We start from the raw sequence: 19787 nt of genomic DNA on the forward strand, positions 1-19787 counted from the left end.
ATTATGTTTATAGTAAAGACGGACAACTTCTAATGATGAATAAAATCTGTGCTTTTTGATAACACGAAAACAGCTGCGAAGACCCAACAAGTGAGCGAAAGATCCTACGGATGGCTAAGGTTATGTGGAAATCATGTTAATCAGTCACATAAAGCTTACTGGTAAGGATCGAACGATCCCAGAAAGAACTATAATTGCCATTTAAACCACATAATCTCGCACAGTCGCATGTTTATCAAGGTACGCGAGCCCAAAGACTATTTCGAATGTAGCCTACGGTAGTAATTTGTAATGAAGAACCGCGCAGCATAATTTCGAAAAAGAAATAAACTCCCGCGAGTGGTGTGTATTCCAGGTGCATTTGACAGAACTCATTATTTACAAAATTTCATTGAACTTTTATTTATTTTCACTGTAAATCGTATACATTTGCGATCTCAAAGTATATTGGGTTGTTTACAGATATTTTGACATTTTCGATATGTTTAACCTTCATGACAACTCAAGTCGTGGTGTCCTTAGTGTTTATTTTCTGGAGAAACGAGTCCGTATGCGAAACTGTTACAAAAACAACAAACGCATATGAAAGGAATTAAGCTGGTTCATATAGCAATACTTATCGCATCGACTGATAAAACACCTGCGATTACCGGATTTAAGATTCTGTGGAGTTCTCTAGACCTCACAATAGTGACTTTATTAGAAACATAATCACCGGAGAATGGATAGACAGAGGGTTGATACTTTATAATCAGCTGTAACCGATGATTTCGTCATAGCGCGTCAAATCATTTCTCTCTACCTACGCAAAGCCACGGACCCAAGATGAATCGCACTCGACCCTATTACGAAGTCTGCTGGAGTCCTAAAGACACCTCCAAGTAAGTTACGCGTACTTTATTCTTTAGATTTTTCTGTCTCAATTATACTATCATAGGCCATTCATAAACGACAGAGTTATGCGCAGAGTCTTTCCGTGTTGATGAATGGTAGCCAAATACTGGTAGTCCATTTTCAAATTTCAATGCTGGTTTAAGTGGTTAAGAGATATTGATTTTATATAACAACTCACTAACGGATGTTACAAATTTTTCGTTAAGTGAAGAATAAGGTGATGCACACTGGGCAAAAATAGTATTTAGTTGAATAGTACCTTTATTTACACGAAGTGGGTGTGTCGCGTATTAAAAAACGATGCAGAGGCTTCATGGTTATAAAAACACGTGTACATTCTGCACGTAGAAGGTTATCCCGCACGACGGCTTTAGGTGCTTCATAATATGTTTACTACGGATGTTTTCCACTCTGAATTCAAAAAGCTGATTCGTAATGCTCGCTTTGTGCACTTGCATGAAAATGCGAACATTTTGTTTTTCGAATAATGATTATAAAAGAGGTAGCTCGATTCGCTTAATAACGATCCAACAAGCACCTTCAATATAATCGTTTTAAGCACCGTTTTTAGGACAAATTCATCGCTTGTTGATTCATGAGATGTGCTCTACACCAGAGGACAGTGTAAAAGTTCAGATAAAATACTTGCTTTTCGCTAACGAGTTAAATATATTCGTTATAATTAGTCACAAAGCAGACGTATTTTACAGGATTTTTTTAAACTAAAAAACGCGGATTTTTCTTTGTTTATAAGCACCACGCATGGCTTTATCAGTACGCGTACGTTATGGATTAACGTCTAGTATTGCGGACACATCAATATCATTATCTTGAGTAATAAATGCAGTAACAACACATCATCAATTCAGTATGCAAGACCAAAAGCGATATTTCTCGAAACTACGAAAAGTGCTCTATTTCCGTCAAAACAATTCTTTTTGGATACGTTTAGTTTAAATAGGCACATTAATTAATAAGGCGCAACACTGGGCTCGAACACAAGCGAAGGATTTATTTAGGTTGGGTTTTGATATAAGTTTTAAAGAAAATGTTCATATAATTGGCCTCAGAATTTTAGTTCATTGGAACATCATGCTTACGCATACCGCAGACAGCATTTTATGTAAAGTCTTAAACTGTTCTGCGTCTACCCGTTTTCGGGTGGACATAGAGGAAGCTGTGGTCATCTACAGGCAGGAAAGCGAATTGCTTTTATTAAGGCTTCGCAGGTACCTGCACGACCTCTGAGACAAGACAATCTAGTGGAGTGCTCTCTTAAACTCCGTTCGGTTACACTGAAATTATTCGTAACATATTAAAATTGAACTTTGTTTGAACGACAGGTTTCTGACAGCAAACTGTGAGGAGATTCGCTTGTATGAGGTCGTGAATCTATCGTCAGATGGAAAGGTTGTACATGGAGCTTCGCGCCTGTCTGAAAGCACTGCAGCAAAGCTTATATGGAAAACACCCGACATTAAAGGCATTCGTTGCATCGACTGGAACCCTAAGCCTTCACACAGAGGTTGTTTAAAAAAATTGATACAAATAACATTTTAAGCAGAAAACGTATGCAGTTTCATTGTTAACAGCTGTTATTAAGGTTAGCATCTAGAAACGTATCTCCTTTTACCACAACAGAACGGTTCACATATGTACAAAAAATACTGACATGATATTTTTAATATATATTTAATATTTATCTGGAATTGTGACTTTGTACACGAATGTTTTGTTATATTAGGTCGCAAGGGAAATTTTGCATTATATGAAAGCCATGCCATTATGGATAAATAATTACATCTGAGTAATATACTCATATAGATTTATTAATATCTACAGGTACCCTACTTGCTGTAGGTTGTGAAAACGGTGAAGTCGTGCTCTCGGGATACGGCACAGACGACCTTTCTGTCAGAGGACTTGTTCTTAACGCGAAATCGAGTAGCCACCAGGTATTATCGTGCATATGTGTTTTCTGCATGGAACAGTCTTTCTATTGAGTAACACTGTTTTACTCTTGTTTATGAGACAATGCGTCAAAAGTTTTTGAATGTGGTCGCACCATTCTATTATCCCGGTTAGGATCTAAGTGATTAAACCTATTTTAGGTACCCAAGTAGTACTTGTAACCTGTCAGGCAATTTAGCAGCCGGCACAACAGTACTAGATCCAGGTAACAGCTGGGTAATGTCATGAAGGAGCTTACTCGTTTAGGAAGCGTCAATGGAGGCCTGTTATTTGAATAAGATATGAAGTACTCCCTGAAGTATGCGCGCTAGTAAATCGTTTTTTGGAGCTGTGTTCAAAACCATGTCATGTTTGCTTAATTGAGTCGTACACATATAATGACAAATATATGTATTCCGAATCGTGCATTCATGGTTTTGGGTTTCCCCTATTAGCATTCATATGTACACAGATTTCTGCTTTGACTTTTATGCTTTTAATGGCATTGTCGCGACATGTTTGTTGAGCAAGTCGAAGGTAATGAAGATCTTAAGAGTGACTAGCAATTGGGATCTACTTGGTTTGTTTCGCACAGGTCCGACCCTGTAATGATGTTCGATGGCATCCACGAGACCTTAAGTTGGCGTGCGCCTTTGAGCGAAGCCGCGGAGAATGTGCCGTGCAGGTGTTCGACGTGGATCAGCTTCAACGTACTGATAATTCTACAGATGACTCCATTAGCTGGTAATGTCTAACAGAATAGTAATGTTCTTCGTCGGCTACCTTCCACGTTACGATAGGTATATTTATATACATACACATTTCATTATTACATTTACACATTTCCCAAAATGTAAACGTAGTAGGAAAAAATAAAAACAAATAAATACGTTCTTTTACACATCAATTTCCTCCAAAGTAAATGTCCATGTAGTACACATTTATAATTTGCAAAACATATATTCTCTGTGATTACGTTTAGTATTACTATATAAAATAATGTATATATATGGAAAATTGGCCATTTATCATTTGTAACAGGCTGAACTGTTCTTATTGATCAATTTGCCATTTTGAGAAAATGGTTAAAAAAATATTGTTATTGTGTGACTGAGTTGTTCAAGTCTTACTATGCTGTCATTGTATTAATGTTCAAGTTCAAACTGTCTACGTCCTTGATGCGTGAGGTGCCCAACAGCTAAAAAACAACTCTCTGTATTAATTGCCTGCTATGGCTGTTTCTATAATTGCAATTATCTGCGATTCAATTTTTTTTCTTTTAGTAAACCTCTGGTTCAGTTTGCTCATCAAGAAGCATCGCAGTCTGTCTGTTTTGCTCCGGCTGACTCGAATTATCCCTCGGCAGTGGTTTGTAGCACCTCAGGACGAAAATTGCGCGTGTTTGACTTGCGCGAAGGCTCCACAGCTGCGGCGGTCACAACCGTTTCAGGCAACACATCTGCAGTACATGCGCTTACCTTCGATCCATACAACGCTAATAGACTAGCTTCCGTCGGAATGGTATTTGTCTTGACTTTCACCTTGACAATATGCTCTGCTGGTGTGTGCTTTCGGTCTTTAATTAAATGTGGGTGAATCCGCTTTTTCTTCATTGAAACGCATTGAGAACACTAGCACCGGAAACTGTTATTTTGTCCTCCTTCAAGGAATTAGAACATAACCAGCTTTTATTTTGCCCACGGAAAGCATATTCCCTAGAAGCAAATATCTACTGACTTCCATACGTCGTACTTTTTTTTTATTTGGGAAGTTCTTTATATTCGAATATTTTATCTAGATATATATGTATAGATACCTTTCAAAGAAATATTAAGTCTAGCGGAAGTCGACAAGACGGTCTTCTTTACTACCGGGGTAATGGTACTAAGGATTTCAAAAATATTGGGAAGTGGCAAGAAATCTCGTTACCTTAAATATACTCTACTGAGTTAAGATTTTAGTTTCTTTAAAGGAAGCTCAATAAGGAACTGATGATTACGTTTTAAAACGCAAGGAAAATGTCAAAAGGAATGCACTTCATGTACCCCCCCTGAAAGAGCATTAAGCTCACGGAAAAACGTGTGCAGGACTTCTAGACAATTCATACAAGTCGATCTAAAGAAGCGTGAAGAACTCAATGCTCTGGTATCGCCGTAAGATATTTTACAAGATCAATATTCATCTATATTCATGTTTTATTCTTTAGGACTCGATGTGTATCTGGGATCTGCGCAACTTAACGCAACCAATGATTACTGTTCGGGACCCAGCGGCACAGGGAATTTCTAAATTACGCTGGTGCCCCAACCGATCAAACCAGCTGACTGCCATTCGACACGACTGCAGTCAGTTGACTCTATTTACGGTGCGAGATATGATGCAACACCCAGACTCTGGGCGGGAACTTCATGCCACTACGATAGCTGTTGAGCAGCAGCACCATACAGGAACGCCGGCCAGCTCACTCCACAGTGAACGACAACAACAACAGCAACAACAACAACAACAACAACAACATCACCACCAGCAGCAGCAGCAGCAGCAGCAGCATGATCATACTGTTATTCGGCAGTTGCAGCGTATGTCTGACAAAACTTACACTGAGATTTTGAAAAAATTTTCTATGAATTGATGATTGGTACTTTCAACTTGATACTTCGGTTCGATCTGACGTTTTAAATTTAAACTTGATTTCAGCACGAGGCCAATTAAAGCTACGTTCTTTCTCATGGCATCCGGAGGCGGAAAATCGAATGCTAATTTACGACGGGGAAGATGAAATCACAGACTATACGATAATTGACCAGATCACCCTTAACTGGGCACCATCGTCTGAAATTATCTGGACTCACGGAAAACGCTTAGTCCATCGTTTACACGAGCGAGATGCCCTGTACACTGAAATTGACCCGTTAGCAGCTCGCGTACGCCGACGTGCTCTTAAAGGATTTGGATGTGTAAAAAACGTAAGCATAGGTGTTTTTTTTTTTTTTTTTAAGGTTCATATTTCGATGTGGGTTGCGCTTTTTGTGTAAACTACGTTGAAACCAGTACATTTGAGACTTACTTAACTCAAATTTAGTTAATCTACAACATTAACTTGATGCGTAATTGAAAGGTTTTCGGATGGGTGCCAATAATTACGTATTTCCGTTTAAATTCCATGGACGTTAGTCGCTGGCTTTAGCGTGTCTTATTAAAATATATACCTTGTTGCCTAGTTGTTGACAGCTTTATTTTACTGCTCCCTGGTTATTGTAATAGAGAACTCGTTCTCATGAAAGTCCCACCGCTCCTGTGCTACCTAAACTAAACTTCCTTCAATCCTAGCGCAGTCCACACTATTAAGAATGTTTTCGAGGAATTATTTATAAAGGGTTAGCGTGAATGAGTGAGAGATTCAAGTTGTCTATAATTGATCGTTTTATAGAAGATGAAGAAATCCATAACTAAACGAGAGAAACGGGAACAAAGTGCTGTTGACTGACTGCATTAATACGATTTTTTTTTTCGTTTTATCCTTATCGTTTGTCTTTCTTTCATGCTTCGTAATTAGGCAACAAACATCTGCCTGGATGCGCCACTAGTAGAAGATGAGCGATCGTTACTTAGTCTTCATCATTGGCTCAAACAATTGGAAGCGCTGGGTGGCGAGGAAAACGGGCGGTCCCTGGTCGGTATTTTCCACCTGCTTGAAAATATCCAAGGTGTGTCTAGCTTGTCGTATCTCAAAGTTATTACACATCGTTTCGTATTATTACACATGGCGTGCTATATGTATTTCGTAAGGATACGAAATTCAACAGATGTCACAAGTTTATAATCTCGATTAGACCTATGCGCTCTATGTTTGCCTTTATTATAAACCTTGTTACCATTTATCGTGTAAAAATTAATACGATAGGAATTATATTTATGCTGATTAGACACACTTGTTATATCCACGTTAAACGTTCCATTGTTATGATTTGTATAGCTTTGCAATCGGCTATACTATTGTTTTGAGGAGATGAATATTTTTTGATATTGTAAGCTTATTCACTGCAGGTTCGACATCACAACCAGGCAAGCTGCAATTGGACAACAATGTCAAATACTTGTCGTGCTATGACCATCCTGCACGCAGACAGGCCATAGCATTATTATCGGCCATAGAAGGACCTTACAGGGGTGAAGATGACTGGGCTCAACGGGCAGTCGCAGCGCTCTTCCAGCTTGAGATGCGCAAAGTTATGGAATACCTCGAGATGCCATCTAAAACGGGTGACTAATATACTAATGACGTAATGCAAAGTATGGCACTGTTCGTTTATATCAGCTTTTTTCTCTTAACCATCGATTTTACTTAAAGGTTATTTTACGTTATAATTAAACACTACTGATAACTCAAAAGGTTGCGCATTGAAAAGACTAAAAATCTTTGAGTTTATACCTATTTTGAATGGAACAAGGCCTCCACCTGAAAAGGTATGCTATCCATTGATGCAAAAGCGAAACAAGTTAACATAAATGCATTAACTCTTGCGTTAACTTAACTTGTTAGCTTGTTTTTACAGATCAAGATCTGAACTCTGCGTTTGTCGCTCTTGCCATATCCGGGTACAGCGAACAAAAGGTGAATATAAGATACTTAGTACACACTAATCAATTCTTTTCACTTTATACGGAGTACTTACTACAGTTATATAGATAGCTAAAAAATTAAACATTTAGAGTTCTAAAAAAGCTAATTTGCTTCAGAATAGTGTGCCAGTGTATAGGATTGCATACATACCATAAGTGCAAAAGGTTCGCATTCATGTATCAGGCAAAATCTTTGGAGTGATCCATTGAATGGGTCTGGCTGTACCTGCCAGAATGCTGTTTTGTTTAAAAAGTCTCGAAAAAGGCTCCTTGTAACGCTGTGAGCATTGTGATAGGGTATTATTTTCGCAAATAATGGCCTAATTGTTTATAAATAATGTGTTAAAGCTGTCATTGAAAATCAACAAGATCTAGCTGTGCTTTTGTAATCCTCAATATCCTAATAATAAATCGTGCATGATTAATTATCATCACATTGTGACTTTACTTCGGTCGCGTTGGTTAGATCTCTTGAATCTTCAAGCGAACATCAACTAATTTAAACAATTCGGTCTTATTGCAGAACCGCTCGTTAATCAAATAGGCAAAATATTAACAGACAAATACAAGTGTTTACGGAAAAGCGGTATCGGTCGATTTGTGTTGCAGTTCCAAGCCATTACACAAACGTATTGCTCATTTTTCAAATCTTAGACTAAGCGGTAATAACGTTTGTAGATTAATTTCTAATTATTTTATGAAGCCGCTGGAAATGGTTGAGTTCTAACTTTCAATAACTAGGTAGCACCTTGTATGTAGACTTGTTTACTTTCCAACAGATCTTGAAAGAGTACACTTTTCTACGCATATATTTATTCCTGAACCACATTTTTACACTATAGTTACTGTTCTTGTAGCAATAATAGCTCCATTGCAGGGTTCAACTTGGCGCGAAATGTGTGCTAGCTTAAAGCCCCGAATACGGAACCCTTATCTGGCTGCAATATTCTCATTTTTGATGTCGACGAGCGACGATTATAATCAGGCAAGTAACTATAGTTAGGTTGTTATAAGCAAATTCGGCAGGCTTTTCAATTGTATAACTTTTGAGGAGCACGTCGCTAGCAGACGAAATTCGGTAGATAAATATATCATTCTTCTAGGAATGAAAAAAGATTGCGTTTATTGGAGGAGAAATGAGTACGTAAAAAAATTATCCTTTAGTCTTGAAGATCAACGCTCGGTGATGAAGTTTTCGTACCTTAAAGGCTACAGCGCTGCGGAAATTCGTCGAAAATTGGTGAAAACGTCAGGCAATGGGACCTCAAGCGAAGGTACAGTACGTGAATGGTGCAAACGTTTTACAAACGGAGATCGGAGTGTTGAAGACCAGCGAGAAAAAGGCCGGATGTAGGGTCCGAAATCTCGGGCGCAAAGGACAACAGCGGAAGTAAGCGAGAGAGTGGCATCGCCCAGGAGAAATCGAGTTTAGCTTTGAGAAATTCAAATGTAGCTGGTGGGAGTACCTTTGATGGACATGAGGAGCATGTGCTACTATAAGATACTTGCCAAAAATAAAACACTAAATATAGATCGCTATGTCGAGTTCCTCAAGTGACCCACACACCACTGGCACCGCAATCGAAAGCACGCAGCCTTGTTGCTTGATGGCAACATCAGACCCAACCGCCATACCTCAACTACTTTATAAATTGCGCAAAGCAACCATCCAACGTTCGTCTAAGTCCGTATGATTACGGAGTTTAAAATACCCTAAAAAAGCAACTAACGAACAAGTATTTCGTATACCTCGATTTACTTCGGTGAACCATTGATATAGAAATAACATATGGGACGGCGAACGGTAGGTACAAGGCTTTCCAGAGGCCAGAAAGCTGGGATAAGCGTGTAAAAAATAAAGAAGAACACCCGTAATAACGATTCTAGCCCAGTTAGCTCAGAAAAATTCAAGGTCCGCTGGGTGCCTAATATTGGGCAATCTAAAAACATTGGTAACATTAATTATAAAAAGTATCAGATAACTTCATTCACGTTGACCACCGAGCTGAATTTTAAGACATATGTGTTCACGCGTACCTGAAAACTTCAGTTACTGGGTTAATAACAAAGAATTAAAAGTCGCAAAAAGAGCAGATTCTTGGCAGCATAACTTCAAACGTTTGACTAGTTTTTACTTCACACAGGTACTCGAGTGTCCGATTGCGCTTCAAGATAAGCTTATGTTTGCCTGCCGCTTTCTTAGCGACCTCAAACTTTCCAAATTCGTGAAAGAACAGACCAACGAATATGTGATGCAGGGAAACCTCGAAGGTTTGTTTCACCCAGCAAATTGGCTGCTACTATTTTACTCTCATATCACCATTGCTAGCTTCATCACGGATTCACATGGCTATGATAAGATGTGCCATCAGATTATTACTGACTTCTTTTATTTAGCAGATGATTTTTCCCTTGTTTTTTAAAAGGGCACTTACATGTGGCTTTTTTTTTTTTTATAGGGATTCTGTTAACAGGTTTGCAGGCAACCAAGGAAAAACTTAATGTACAACTTCTCGATCTACTACAAAATTATGTTGATAATACCGCTGATGTCCAGACTGCAGCAGCGCTTGCAGTGGTGACTCGAGATGCTCAGGTTCTAAGCAATGATCGCGCCAGACGATGGATTGAATGCTATCGTGAACTTCTAAACCAATGGCGTCTCTGGACCGAGAGGTTGGTCGACTATCCTTTTTTGCGTATCATCGACAAAAAACATGCCAGTGCTATTACTCCACAATGAGTTGTTTCATAAATGGCTTCTGCTTTGTAAACTGAAAGGCAGTCTCAAATTTTATACAGTATTCCCACAATACTGTGTGCATTTTAAAGTACATATCATAGCCGGGGACCCTAGAAGTCTTCGGAGTTGAATTAAAAATGGGACACTTGTGTTAAGACCTTTAGGCGGTAACGGCACGTGTACCTTGGGACAGTGGGCCACCTGGGGTGCACTGTCACCTGCAGGAGATCCATATGCGGTACGTTATTCCTTATAGAGAAAAAAAAAAACGACATATACGTCCAATAATTGAGTGAGACTATTTTGCCATGGTAAAGATCATCACAGATTTTATCTCTATGGTAAAGATTCACGTGATCTGATAACATAGATGTACGTCCGGTTTTTTTGTGTTTTAGGGCTCTTTTTGATTGTGCAATGGCTCCATTAGCTGGGAGAAACGTAGCGCCACAAATTCGCGTTCACTGTAACTTTTGTCGGAAGGCTATCTCGGCTCATAACGACCAGAGAGGCAGACCATCATTTAGGCCTATGCCGCCTGCACAGAGGGTATATAAATGCATCAGTTTTATTTTTTTGGCGCCTGGTAATATGCTTCTATAAATTACCATATTATTAAATAAGTTTTACATGATCATTCATATAGAAAAAGTTACATAATTGTTAGTTACATAAAATGTTGACAAGTCAAACATGCGTTATTGGCTAATTAATGACATATGAGCAATCGGCTCCACAGATATCGTGCTGCCCAAGTTGCAGAAAGCCATTGCCGCGCTGCGCTATGTGCCTAACTAACATGGGGACGCCAATTTCTCGGCAGGGGCGAGATGCTCGCAATGGCAGGTAACGACAACTAACAGCTTTCGTGTTCTGTTATTTACATTTATTAATATTAATATTGTATAAAAAGGTGTATATTGTAGGAGTTAATGTTTACGAAGGGCTCGTTTAGTTAATTTGTTTTTGTTGAATAACATAAAAACAAATTCATATAATAATCTTTCACAAAGACCCGTAGATGACGTAAAATTGCACCTGTCTATGAGACAATCCTAATTAATTCTGATTTATTTAAGTAATTTCCTAAGGAGTCTAAGAAATGTCAAAAAACGTTGTTCTGTTTTTACTAAACGCAGTCGGTATATGTTTATGAAAGCGCTACTTATGGACCATGGACATGTTAATATTCTATTGGTATGTTCCAAAAAAGGAGGCAGGGTTGAAAACCACGGGCTTCAAGGTGTCTAAAATACACATTCAAACGCATGAACTTTGGTATGTTTAGATCAGCAGATAGCCAGGACAGTGTGGCTCCATGGATTGGCCCTTAACCGATAAGAGCGGGGCTTTTTTAGATTGTTTTTTTGTAAAGGCTAAATCAAAATAATTTGGAAGCTATCTAAGGTTTCAATTTGATAAGGACAATATAAATTATAGGTATAGGAATTGGGTCTACAAATTCAGCAAATATTAAGGATGTCGTAGAATAATAATACTAGATGATTCTCATTTCACTGGTGGCGTCTTTGAAGTAATATATGCGAAATACTATTTTCCTAAAACGGGATAATTTTGAATTAATCGTTTGTAAGCATCGATTTTTTATAAAATAGGTATTAGAAATATCAATTTGGCTGTAACCTTTAAACTAGATCCATTTATAGCATACAGTTACATCAATGTTAATATTGGTATTGCTTCATGATGTCCAAAGCATTCTGGATTGATTAGTGATACATTGACTTTCTGATAAGGGCTAGTTTGGTAACACAATATACGACTGTAAGCGACCTCAGCGTACCATATTCATTCATTGAAGGCTTAATTTGTTATGTACCAAATCATATCAGGCATTGCAACTTGTGCTGCTGTTTTCACCATCTTCCAGAGATACCATTGTTGATCAGAATGTTAACGGAACGGTAACAAACCGAGGGGATCCCAGTCAGTTTACCCGTTGGTTCACCTGGTGTCAGAGTTGTATGCATGGAGGACATACACAACACATGGCCCACTGGTTTGAGTAAGTTTTTCACACAAGATTAAGCCTGGAACTATAGAGCCGCGGAAAAGTAAATACAATGAACAGATTTATTCTATTGGCGCAGGAGAGCCCATACTTGAACGAAAGGCTGTTCTAAACTCATGCGATTGCGGTGAATTATTTTAAACATGATACTTCTAATTTAACTAGTGTAGCCAGTAGTAGCAGTGAAAGCCAATACGACATGTTCTGAGCTCCCAAAAAAGAAGCGAGCATTTAAGGAACTTATCAGCCCCGGCATCTCCTACCAACGAAGTGATCCCGAATAGTGAGTAAAAAGGGTACGAAATTAATAGACTAGGAGAATATCAAACTTTGGACGCGCCGTGTAGGAGCACTGGCTTTTTATATGTAGAGAGCGTGCTCGGCAAACAAAGAATTAACGTAGCTGTAAATGTATCACCCACCGTAAGACAGTTCTTGTCATGCCAAACAAAACAAAATTACCACAGAGCCACCAGTTTGCAAGCTTCCGATGTTAACCGAGAATTTTTGCCTTAATAGAACAACGTTAATAGTGACGAAGCGAAGGACAAGTTGACTCGAGGCATATTTAAATACAGTGTGTACCACTGAACAGCTTACCATATGGGAGCAGGTAGCGGGATTAAACGTGTCTCCGACGGCCAGGAGAAACAAAACAGAACATTTCTATAAAATTTGCGTATTCAAACACAAACAGCTGATCGCAGCCTGCAAAAGGCAAGAGCTAGTATGCTGGCTAACATTAGTTAATTAAGGGAGAGTGTCGAATTTATCGCCAGTGGAGCTTATAGAAGGAATGACCACCGGTACTGGAACACGAAAGGTAATTAATAAAATACCATTCTTCAAAAATGGCATTCTTGGGCAATGGTAACTGATCGCTGACTCCAAGTAACTAAAACTGGCTATGGGCCACCTTCCATCGAGGAAAGCCGTCGGCCTGGATAGGCCGACGGCTTTCGGCTAACCTGGAAACCAAACAGATTGGTTTTATACCCCCCAGCAAACCAGATAAAGCCGAAACAGAGACATTTCTTCCAAAAAACGCGGATTTTACCTAAATAATTTCTACCATCAATAGAAATCGGCCGTATTCAAAAGTTTTATGTCACACTTGGAGACAACCTGGACACCAAGATACAGACCACAAAGCAAAGGCATTTCGGTTCATGCACCCGCACTATGCAGAAACAAAAAAGAAAAATAAGCAGGCAGGCAATTCAGTGTATGAAAAGAAGATGACGTGGGTTCTCAAGAACCTGGAGTTCTCTATAAAAAAAGCAAAAATAATGGCAGCATCAGCAGATGTATTTGGCAATATATTATCAAATCAAAGACAAAGTAGTCAAACCTTTAGATGAAAGAAAGCCCAAAGATTGCGGATAATGAAACGTATGTAGCGCACGGGAATAACAGCAACAAGGAGAAAACGCAAGAACTTGAGGAGCAGATGGTCGTGACGTAAATGAAAGTAGGGGAAAAAAACAAGATAATCGCGGTAAGCAAAGATCAATTGGTCGAAAATGAGAACAATTAACACAGCTGAAAAAAGATTAAGAGGCTTAGAGAAGCAAAAAGCAAAAAAGAGAAGCAGACCTATTTAATAGAAAAACGCACAATAAAAAGAAGGTTCTGCAAGGGCTTTAGGAAACTACAAACGCGGACAGATGAGGAAATTTTTAAGTGGAAACAGGCTAAAGAGAACCGACGGAGGCACATAGATCGCCAAGAACACCACCATAGGAGACTGATAAATCCCTATACAACACAAGAAAGTCAAGGATCGGGAGATTATAAAACGCTCCTCTCAGCTGCGTCAAGACTAGATGAAATGGAAGTTGGAAGGGTCGGAATACAGGAAAGCCATTGCGATATTCTTGATGTAAGCGCTAAAGATGAAAAGAATAACGATGTTACATTCATAGCCACACATTGACCATAAGAAAAATCGTAGACAATCCGGGCACAGACGTGACTTCGAGGGTGTTACATAACATCATGTAGGAAATAAAAAGCAAGGTATACGAAGCACGGAAAACAAAGGAAGAAAAAAGGAGGGCGGTGATGCATGTTACTGAAAGTGGAGTCAGCGATCTTGCCAAAAAAAGTGTCGAGTATTCTTTGTTGAAGATCGGGAGAGCAATTCGTGTCTGTACGTCAGACAATACTGCAAGAGCAAAAAGTATAAAAGGGGAGTACCAAAAAAATACAGAACGGACACCATGACTATTGTATCTGTTCTGCATTTTTTTGGCATACATTTTTTGCACGTATTTTTCTGTATTTTTTACAAATATAATAGGAAATTGTACTTAAACAAAAGGACGACTCATTAGAAGTGGGAGTCACGATGAAAATAAATTCCGTAGGTCTAGGAGACTGGAACATGGAGTTCCCGTACAGACAAAGTAAAAGGAAGTGCGATTGCTAGCTTGTTAAAGATCCTCAAGACGCAATGAGTACTCTACGCAACAGGGTTCTCCCAGCAGATAAGGATCTCGATAAAAGGTTCTTAACTGGCGTACGAAGAGGTAACCAATGGTGAAGCGATCAGCAAAGAATTGAGATAAACCGCACTCGAAGCATTAATAGTTTATATATCCTCACTAGATTTCACGACAATGAGGGGCGAAATCCCCAAAAGTCCAGCCAAAATATTGCTCAGAGTGCGGGCACTAACAGAAGGAGAGTGGAGGTATCTCACCACAGCGGCCGAATTTACAGTTATGAACGTGGTCGCTACATGGGGCCCGATAGCTATCAACGCAAGACGAAGAAAGTTATAGGGTATAAGAGAATACAAAGGATCGAGACAAGCTATAGTACAATGGCCCATGGCGACACCGAGAAAGGGCGGAACTACAAGTTAATCCGGAAGTCATGAAAAGAGAGGGGCACGGAAACGGACGTCTCAGAACTAGCAGAAGAAATGAAGAGAGCAAGTAGCGGACTCTACAAGAGCATGCCCAGTCACTCCATTCCTTACCTAAATAAATAGATAAACAGAACCAACGGAGATACTACGTATGAACTGACCCAGGTGCTTTCTAAAGAGTGCCTCCACAAGGGTGGCTAGGCATTCGATTGGATATGCATTTTCCGATTTCCAATTCCGACATAGAATAGGCTATGTTGATGATGTGATCCACACGTCACTCAAATGCCCAGCTGTCAGAGAAACTCGGAGAAAAGGCAAACGTAGTGGAGAACCCAGCTACCTCGGTGGCTGAGCTCGTCAATGACATGATAGAAAGTAGAAAACTACGGCTAGTAGAAAAAGTGATGAAGAGGAAAGTCTATTTGGAACAAACGAGGACAGTCAATCCAATGCCCTGAAGTCCACTGAAATAAAATGTCACACACATTTCCAGTAAATGACAAAACAAATTTAAAATATAAAAAGCCGGCGTAATAATATAATATTGCAGTTTGTTCTGGTTGGGTTTATCATATTTTCTTTTGAGCAACATCAAGAGCATTTATGATCAAGCTGTGCTCTGAATTTCTAATGCTCTTATTTTCGTTTCACATAATTCAATTAATGTAAGGGTGTCCTTCGGTTCCCATGAGCTAGGAAATCATAAGAGTTAACGTCAGTTTTAATAGATATTGCCAAACCACCAATACTATATGCATAAGTCAGGCAACATAAACATTCCTAATAAATTATAAGCTCTCCATTTGCGTAAAGAATGCCGGAACCTTAATAAAAATAAATCTCAGTATTCATTAAGAAGAGGAATTTAGTCCCATGGCTCCTATTTTGTCACCAGTTAAGAGAAGTGTACTACTAACTGTTGTTTAATACTGCTGTACTTTAGTATTGGATTGTCGTAGGAAATTTGGAGTCGTAGGAGGTTGTAATTAGCATAATGATCAAATTTGAAATATAAATTACCGAATGTAATTTATACGAAAAGAAAATGTTTTATAATTTGTGTCTCTGTATTTTCCGTAACTGTTGAACGATTCACAGGAAACACGAGAAATGCCCCGTGGCTGGATGTCAGTGTATGTGCGCTTCCGTTGACGTCTCGTGCACTCAGGCCTCCCTCCCGCATTTCGAAAAACGAATTGGTTGAAGACAGGTACGCTAGTTCTGCTCCTAAAGCAGACGACTATTTCTAGGACAAATTCGCTAGTTGCATACTGCGGACGTTGAATAGAACGTCAATTCAAAGATTGAAGACAGAGACAGGAAAGCATGAAGTTGATACACTGGACATTCCCAAGAAGGAGCTTATCAAGCAATAGCTTATTTTGTCATCGATGTTATTGGGACCTTTTTATATTTGGTTTTAATGACTTTCATATCGATTAATAACATTCGGTTCCATAGATAAGCGACGATAAGAAAATCATTGGAGTGAAGCATAACTATGCCTGTGAATATGCGCAACGGAGGTTTATATATTTGCAGATGACATGATTAGGTATTTACGAATGCATTTTTTTGTAATCATGAACAATAAGCTAGGAAAAAGGACTGCAGCGTGGCATAAAAAATACCTACGAAAAGGCACTCCTTAAAAGGACTCAGTTATCGCCTTTATAATGCAGATCGTATGTGCGATAAGTACACGATGCTAGCGTACCAAAAAAGTGAATATCCCTTTGACAAAAAATTAAGCGTACTTCATTTGAAGACTGAGGTTTACCTACTTTTTGTTTCGAAATAAAAAAAATTTGGCTGTGATTAAATCATGATTTAACTGGAGCAACGTTTACGCATGCAAGTGTTTTTACAACCTCCACAAAATGTGTTTTAACGTAAATGACTTGATACGGGCAACCTCGAGCAGAAAAAAAAACTGCGGATGTAGTCATAGCCAATTGTTATCTTATGCCCCTTCATAGAACTATTTTATTTAATTGTTGAAGGTAGTCGCGGAACTGGTTTGGTATAAACGTGAAAGAAGGCTAGCAGTGTATGACAGAACTTTCTTTTTCGTTAACTCCATTCAGTTAAATTTATGAATTTTCTCTATAAGGTATAAATCACGCCACAGAATATTTGTCAGATTTTTGTAGTTAGAACGATCATATGCTACTTATTTTTCAACTTGGTGTTTAGATCTTTGCCATGAGGTTTCGGTAAAGGTTTAATAGAACTTGAGGCAACTAGTAGTAGCAATACTGGCATGCGTTCAAGCAAGCTTGGTGCTGTGAACCTAGATGTATCATTTCATATACACATCTCGTTTCGTGCTAGGAACTAGCCGTTTGAAGCGATGCTGCAGCTGCATCAGACGAAAAAATAAAAACGGTTATTTATAATATTATATAGTAGAAAGATCGTGTCATGGGCAATGACGTTTAAAGTGGGTCAGATCATATTCGACAATATAATTAACCTGGTTAACAAAAAAAAATATCTATAGCCTTTTTGTATGCCTTTACGCATTTTATCTATAAATTGCATAAAAGCATATGTAAAGGCCGAGCAACGTAGAAGCTACTGGTATTTTGAGCTAATCTGTAATCTTTGACAAGAAATAACAATGGCACTAAAGTATGAGGTCGCCCACAAAGCTGAAAACATGGCAATGTAAGGTTAAGTACTGTGTAGAAAATAAGATAAACGTGTACCAATACCTTCCATAAAAGCTGTAAGTGTAATAAACATGAAGTTTATTTTTCATTATTTTATAAATCATTCACTGAATAAATGTATTTAACATTTCTAGTGATTGGAATTTGAATGGAACATGTAGATGCGTCGCGCAGACCGTACGTTTGCATAGTGAACTCTTAACTTAACGATAAGCGAAGGTTCATGTACCTCACTTGCAATTATTCATATAAACAGGTGAACCCCACTTTGTAATTCATTGAACATCGTAGTAACAATAAATGAAGTGGCACCATGGATATTATACTTGTTATTACTATTTTTATCGCAGAGCAAACATGAGCTCCTTGTGACATTTTTAAGCTGATAGGGTGCTCTGTGCGGCATGCCATCAAGTATTAAACATTAGCGCAAGAGATTTGCCTTTATTAGACACGGAGTACCGTAGCAACTACGCGTACTTACCCTGTTATCAGACTGGTAACTCTAAATCGCGGCTGTGGAGAACTCTAGATAGAAGCCCATTTTCATACACATTCCTGTTTCATCAGTCCCTCACACAGTCAGGCCCTCTCCGAGACGAACTTATTTAGCTTGCCTTAATAATATTTTAGAAGAGAATATCGTACCAGGATGGCGGGAGCTTCCTCCTTTATTCAGAATATCTCCTTAGTCGGACCAATAATACTTCTGAGCCGTTCCGATTAGATTCCACAGATCAAGTTGAGCTTTGTTCGAGAATACTTTATTAGAAAGTGAATCGTATCACAAAGTTTTTCTAGATGGAGCGAACCCCAAAAAGCAAGCAGGCCGATAATGGAAAATTTACTATAAAGAAACTACTGATAATACTGAAGGGCATAGACTGTCACGGTGTAAGATGCATAAAATTTTTTTGTAAACGCTAAAATTTATGTCTTCTTGGAAAAACTTGATTAGGCTTTTAGTGTTTGTGCCTTGCATCAGTAATGTATTTTCGTATTGCTCACAGACATATTTTACATTTATCTTTTTTTACATCACAGACATTTATTAACAAGGTTTCGGAAAAAGTTCTCAATCATTACCCTGGGTAGGGGGAGAGGCGAAATTAATGGTAGCAAATTGATAAAAGTTATCTAGGCGTACGTATAATTTTAACTAATCGTCTGAAGTTTAGCTATTAGCATTCCATCACAAAGATAAGAGTCTTCTGCCGATATCTGCCCGTTATTTAAAATTTTGAGAAGATATCGACTCGTTAGCCAATTAGAAAAACACCGTTAGTAATCATCTCTTAGTTTCTGATTGATCTCGGTCTTATTTCTTTCTAATTTCTTTTGATGAGATCCAGCATTATAATTTTTTACGGGTATAACAGACAAACGGCAGGTGACGATTCTGCTAGCCGATCTGGCAGTCAGCAATGCGTAGCTTGTTACTCTTAAAGCAACACAACGAACACTTCCAGACGCGAAGATCTACCTAAGCATTCAAGAGCTTAGATCCTACTTTGTATCCGATTCAACACATAGAAAGCGCGTCCTGTTGCAATATTCGTAAGAAGTATTTTTTACAATGATGAAAAATTTTGCGAAAGTTATTAAATGCCAATAGGACACAATTTGGCCATATATATATATATATATATATATATATATATATATAGATCAGCGACTCTGAGATATCAGTTCTTAAAAATTTTGTGAAGATAATTCGCAAATAACATGAACAGGTTTTCCTTTATAAGCGATCTAAATTTACTATTCCAGTGTACTGGCTTTGGGCATTGTTTACATATTATTTATTCAAGAATTCAAGTTTCTAAATTTCGAATTCTGCCTATTGTATAAAACCAAAAATTATTCTTTTAAAATAATTTATTGTTGCTTACCAAAAAATAAATTAAATTTTAGGACTGGTAACCTGTTCTGACTGTGCAAAACATATTAACAGTAATGGTTCACATTTCTTAAAGACAACAAACAACAGAG

At 38.4% G+C, this 19787-nt stretch overlaps 1 protein-coding gene across 1 annotated transcript; it reads left to right on the forward strand.

The window, feature by feature from the left end:
* Positions 1–549: 549 nt before the first annotated feature.
* Positions 550–18113, forward strand: mio (GATOR complex protein mio). Its single transcript, XM_022841230.1, has 17 exons — positions 550–881; positions 2238–2419; positions 2737–2849; positions 3440–3588; positions 4128–4365; positions 5051–5423; positions 5542–5810; positions 6401–6551; positions 6892–7107; positions 7401–7459; positions 8345–8452; positions 9612–9738; positions 9927–10143; positions 10609–10759; positions 10950–11056; positions 12102–12236; positions 16219–18113. The coding sequence occupies exons 1-17, from the start codon at positions 826–828 to the stop codon at positions 16322–16324; spliced, it is 2757 nt and encodes a 918-aa protein (XP_022696965.1). The 5' UTR covers positions 550–825; the 3' UTR covers positions 16325–18113.
* The last annotated feature ends 1674 nt before the right edge of the window (positions 18114–19787 follow it).

This window comes from Varroa jacobsoni, unplaced genomic scaffold (genome assembly GCF_002532875.2).
Source record: "Varroa jacobsoni isolate VJ856 unplaced genomic scaffold, vjacob_1.0 scaffold_916, whole genome shotgun sequence".
In the NCBI taxonomy this organism is placed as follows: Eukaryota; Metazoa; Arthropoda; class Arachnida; order Mesostigmata; family Varroidae; genus Varroa; species Varroa jacobsoni.